Consider the following 5,681-nt stretch of genomic DNA (forward strand, 5'->3'; position numbering starts at 1 on the left):
CATCTTGTGTACAAGATATCTGGTTCCTTCCGATTTTGAGTTATATAAATAACGTATAGCCTCACTGAGTTACTGAAGAAGAAAAAAAAGGCGAATTCAGTCATTTTCAACCTTCATCTTTATTAACACATGAACATGATAAGCCAAATGTACAAAGTGTAAAAAAAAAGAAGACACATATTCAAATATATTTCTAATAAATATGTAAATATTTAATTTATTACAACTGATAATATTGATAAGTCTACTTATTTACAGATGTCCAGTGTAAATGTGTCCGTTTTGAACCTAGTAGTCTGATTGATGGCCTGCCCAACCACGCCCTAGTACATCAATGCACAGTGTTTCACTTTACATTAACAGGCAAATAACACAATAGCAGGCAAAAAAAACACATACTACTATAGCTATAGCTATACTGTGGCTTACTAACGGAAAACAATATTTATAAAAGACTTAAAGTAAAAAGTTGTAACTTTTAGTTCAAACTCAAAAAGGTTCTGTGTATGGGAATGAAACAAAGATATCAGTTGCCCTCTGGGGGTTGAGACAGCGATCGGTCATAACCTTGAACCACAGACACAACCTTTCCAAACCTCCCTACGTCATACCTTCTGGGAGGTCTGCGTTAGTGTTTACGTCTGCTGTAAAGGTGTCTACAGTTTACAGTGTATTCATCGATATGTCTGCTACCCATCAGCTCCCAGTTCAAATGTTGATCCTTCAGAGAGAGAGAGAGAGAGAGAGAGAGAGAGAGAGAGAGAGAGAGAGAGAGAAAAAAAAAAGAGAAATAAAAAAATAAATAGAGAGAGAGAAAGTGAGATAGAGAGAGAGAGAATAAAACTAGTAAATGACCCCACACATACCCCACCTGTGTGTGTGTGTGTCTCAGGTGTGTCTCTTCATGTGAAGCGCCAGGTGGTCCGAGCGGGAGAAGGCCCTCTGACAGAGCCCACACTCGTAGGGCTTCTGCCCCGTGTGTTTCCTGTAGTGACGCGTCAACTCGTCCGAGCGGGCGAACTTCCAGCCACAGCCGTCCCAAGAGCAGTGGTAGGGCTTCTCCCCTGGTGGACCCACACACACACACACACACACACACACACACACACACACACACACACACACACACACACACACACACACACACACACACACACACACACACACACACACACACGTCATCACCATATTAACATTGATGAACACACATTGCATTGGTGATCAGACACGCATACGTCAACACTACACAGCCATTGGTGAGAACAGATGTCAACACTGCGTGCTCACACTGGTGAGCACGCACACACACACACACACACACACACACACACACACACACACACACACACACACACACACACACACACACACACACACACACACACACACACACACACACACGTCAACCTTCAACAATTGTGTCTCCTGCTCCTCCCCCTCAGGCCCCGCCCCCTGACCCAGCCCCCGGCCCCTGACCCAGGCCCCGCCCCCCTGACCCAGGCCCCGCCCCCTGAGCAGCCCTCACCTGTGTGCGTGCGCATGTGAGCCTTGAGGTGGGAGCTCTTGGTGTAGGTCTTGCTGCAGCCGGGGAATTCACACCTGTGGACGGCGGGTTTCCTCTTCACCGTCGCCCTGCGGGCCCGCCTCCCCTCCGCCCCCCCTCCGCCCCCGGACCCTCTGGCCAGCGGCGCCCGGACCATGATGCCTTGCTGCAAGAGGGAGTAATGGCCGCCGGCCTGCCCGTGCTGCGGGGGGTAGTGGTAGTAGAGGTTGGCGTGCTGCTGGTGTTGGTGGTGCTGCTGCAGGTGCAGGTGGGGGGGGTGTTGGTGGGGGGGGTGTTGGTGGTGGAGGGGGTAGTTGTAGCTGGGCGGCGCGGCGGGGGCGTGGAGGAACCGGCCCTCCGGGTAGGGCCGCGTGGCGAGGAGGGGGGGCGGCTGCTGCTGGGGGTAGTGGGAGGGGTAGGGGCCGAAGTCCCACGGGCCCAGCGCCTCGCCCAGGGGGCCCATGTCCTCGCCGGGACCCCCCATGCCGCCGGACCCCTGGCCGAGGCCGAAGGGGTCGGGGTGCGGGGGGGCGGGGTACGAGGGCGGGCCCGCGGGGTCGTTCCCGCCGTAGCCCCGGAGGTAGAGCTCCGGGACGGCCGACAGCGAGCTCTCCGCCAGAGACGGGGGTCCGAGCTCGCCGCCGCCCCCGCCCCCCGTGGGCGGGGCGTCGCGGCGCGACAGCGCGTCAAACAGGTGGCCCTCGGGGTACAGGGTGCTCTGGTCCGCCGGCTGGGGGGGCTGGGTGCTGTAGTCCAGAGGAGGGGAGAACCCAGGGGACGGGTTGCTCCACTCGGACAGCAGGAACTCGATGTCCCAGGATGCATCGCTGTCGTGGTTCAGGAGCTCCTCTTTGATGGAGCAGGGCGCCTGCTGCTGTTCTGAGGCGCCGTCCGACAGGACGTCGCTCTGAGTGAAAGGGTCCTCATCTAAATCCTCCAACTATGAGGTGTAAGAAATTAGGGTTTAAGAAAGACATGCCAAGCTGGTTGTTATTTGGTACATTACATCACTTTATATTTAGCTGACGCAATATTTCCAAAGCGACTTACACCCATTCTTACACCCATTCCTACACCCATTCATACACCCATTCTTACACCCATTCTTACACCCATTCATACACCCGTTCATGCACCCATTCTTACACCCATTCATGCACCCCTTCATGCACACATTCACACACCGGCGGCGAAGTCGACCCCCGTAGGGCGACAGCCAGCTCGTCAGGAGCAGTCAGGGTGAGGCGTCTCGCTCAGGGACACCTCGACACTCGGCTAGGAGGAGCCGGGGATCGAACCAGCAACCTTCCGGAAACAGGACAAACTGCTCTACGGCCTAAACCAACACTGACCCAGTGGGCCGCCTGAGTCCCGAGGTAAGGCCCTCCAGGACAAAAAACAGAAAATAACAAGGGGCCCGAGGTTTCACCATCAGGGCCCCTGTATGCTGCAGACGGCCCTGCACCACGAGATAAGAGTTATAATCGTGTGGTGGACAAACATTATTTATAGGACTTTTAAACTATTGTTGTCTCAATAATTAGGTATGAATATGCTATATTTTGTTCATTTTTGTATTGCTTATACTTATAATAATTACATTTCTTTCTTTATATTAGGTTTGTTTTTATTAACGATTTTATTAACCAGTATTTAGTATTTTCTGTGCAAACTTTCTGAATAAAATCATTGCTAAATATAAAAAAACAACAACGAAGTGTATTATTATTATATTTATGATTATAGTTATTATTATCATACCATATAGCAAAATATTTATTTTGGTACATAAAATGAGGTAATACAACTTTCAATGTATTGTCTAAAACGTTATAACAATAAAATCCTTCAAACACAATATAGAGATAGTTTCAATAACTCATCGTACTGGAGAAGAATATAGATTATACAAAAATAAATATATAAAGAATATACAGGCCTAATAATATCCAGAAAGATTACTACGCTGATACTTTCACTCACTCACTCACACACTCACTCACTCGCTCAAACTTAGCTTTTCTTGTTATTGGACAATAGTCATGACCATTTCCAGCACACAAATGAAAGCTAGCATAGGCATTCAATGTATTTTAGATTCCCATACGAACAGCGTCGACAAATTAAACACTCTGACAAAAAAAAGAAAATAATCCAGAATATGCAGCTGTTGCCGACCCTCAAAAACCTGTCCAATCACCTGCTTAAGCCCAGAGAGAAGCAGTGTGTTGGAGTGTGTTGGAGTGGCCTACCTTCATCTCGGCCTGGGGCAGGGGGCAGTCAGAGAAGGAGCTGAAGGAGGGCAGCACAGCCTGCACGACCGCCATCAGGGGGTCCTGCTCTGATCAACGGCTTTATGACCAATCAGATAAACGTGGGAATTAAAGGAATAAACAGAAACAGTGAGTGAATCCCCTCGTACCGATGGAGTCAAACTCAACAAGTTTAAAGTCTAAAGCGGCCTCCCGGTCTCCATGTTGCCCCCCCTCTGCCTCTTGCTCCCCCTCTCTCTCTCTTGTCTATCTCTGTCAGCTGCGAGCTTCACTTCAAATCTCTCTGTTTCATGTTGCTTCTGACCGTTGGAAGGTGGAGCGTGTTTGTTTCTGTGCATGTGTGTGTGTGTGGTTAGTGTGGGTGTGTGCAAGCAGACGTTTGTATGTGTGTGCTTGTAAGAATTGTGTGTGTGTGTGTGTGTGTGTGTGTGTGTGTGTGTGTGTGTGTGTGTAGTTAGCATTCAGCATGTGAGAATGGTTCACACTGATGTTCTGGCTTTATTCACGAGATTAACTGGTATCCAAAACCAATTTCGGTGTATGCGTGTGCGCGCGTGTGTGTGTGTGTGTGTGTGTGTGTGTGTGTGTGTGTGTGTGTGTGTGTGTGTGTGTGTGTGTGTGTGTGTGTGTGTGTGTGTGTGTGTGTGTGTGTGTGTGTGTGTGTGCGCGTGTGTGTGTGTGTGTGTGTTTATGGTTAAGTCACACCTACGGAGAAGCAGAAAATAACAAGTTGGGGAAACTCGTGCCATCACTTCTGACAGGAAGTGATGGCACCCTGTTTGAAGAGCCAGTGTCTCTTCAAACAGGGTGCCATCACTTCTGACAGGAAGTGATGGCACCCTGTTTGAAGAGCCAGTGTCTCGTGGTGGCTGAGCCTCACATGCCTTGTTAGTGTCTGGGGAAAAGTGGCATTCTGTGACGCCATAAAAACACTTTTCATTCAAAAGTTGACAAGCGGGGGGCAGCGAGACAGTGGGGCCTCGCCCCCGCCTAAACAAACTCTAAACGTGAATGAGTAAATGTTGTAGCAAACCATGACATTACGATTTAGTGTTGGATTAAGATAAGCTCAGAGAAGCGTGTATATGGGGACACACACATTTGACCACATGAGTCGAGTTGTGCGCTCCGCAGTAGGATGCGTAGTGTGTATTTCTGTGGAGATCTGTGTGGGGAGGTGATTATGGCCGCGTTGTGTTTATCTGCTCCCAGAGGGCCTGCACACAGGCTCCTGTATCAGATAAGGGGTCGCAGGCTGCTGCTGCGACCTGATGGGGAGCCTCTCTGATAAACACCCTGCGCTGCTGGGACCCACACGGCGTCCCGAGTCCAAAGGGGCCCCTAATATGGGGGCTCGAAGAATCATGAAGGTACGATGCAGTGGCTGGGTGCATTGTGTTGTGTAGTCCTAGGGCTGAGGTGTTTCAAAGATGGACCTTTCCACCAGCGCTATAGCTGTGAGTGTGCGTCCTTTAACTGAAAGCTTCTACAGAGTCGTTGAAGTACAGTCAATGAAACAGAGTGAAATGGAGTAGAGCAGGCTAGTGAGGCTGCTTACACCAGACGTCAACCACACACATGCACGCGCACGCACGCACGCACGCACGCACTCACACACACACGCACACACACACACGCAGGCATCTTAAACCAGTCATCAACCACAAACACGTAGGTAAACCCATAGCTGTATGTGGACTGTGTGGTTGCTAGCTGGTTTAAGATGTGTGGAGAGTGTGTCGTTGATGGCTGGTTTAAAATACCTGTTTGTGGTTGATGGCTGGTTTCAGCAGCCTCACCTGGCCCGAGTCAGACTGATTGGACTCTGGGGTCGGATGAGGCTGCACACCTGGGGGGCATTGACC

The 5,681-nt window shown here is 50.1% G+C and overlaps 1 protein-coding gene across 1 annotated transcript; it reads right to left on the bottom strand.

Moving 5' to 3' along the window:
• Positions 1-117: 117 nt before the first annotated feature.
• Positions 118-4,071, bottom strand: klf1 (Kruppel like factor 1 (erythroid)). The gene is made up of 4 exons (XM_056587325.1): positions 3,796-4,071; positions 1,884-2,483; positions 1,526-1,799; positions 118-1,064 (listed from the first exon to the last, which is right to left on the bottom strand). Exons 1-4 carry the CDS (start codon positions 3,868-3,870, stop codon positions 889-891), a joined length of 1,125 nt encoding a protein of 374 aa, XP_056443300.1. The 5' UTR covers positions 3,871-4,071; the 3' UTR covers positions 118-888.
• Positions 4,072-5,681: the final 1,610 nt, after the last annotated feature.

Source organism: Gadus chalcogrammus, chromosome 3 (genome assembly GCF_026213295.1).
Source record: "Gadus chalcogrammus isolate NIFS_2021 chromosome 3, NIFS_Gcha_1.0, whole genome shotgun sequence".
In the NCBI taxonomy this organism is placed as follows: domain Eukaryota; kingdom Metazoa; phylum Chordata; class Actinopteri; order Gadiformes; family Gadidae; genus Gadus; species Gadus chalcogrammus.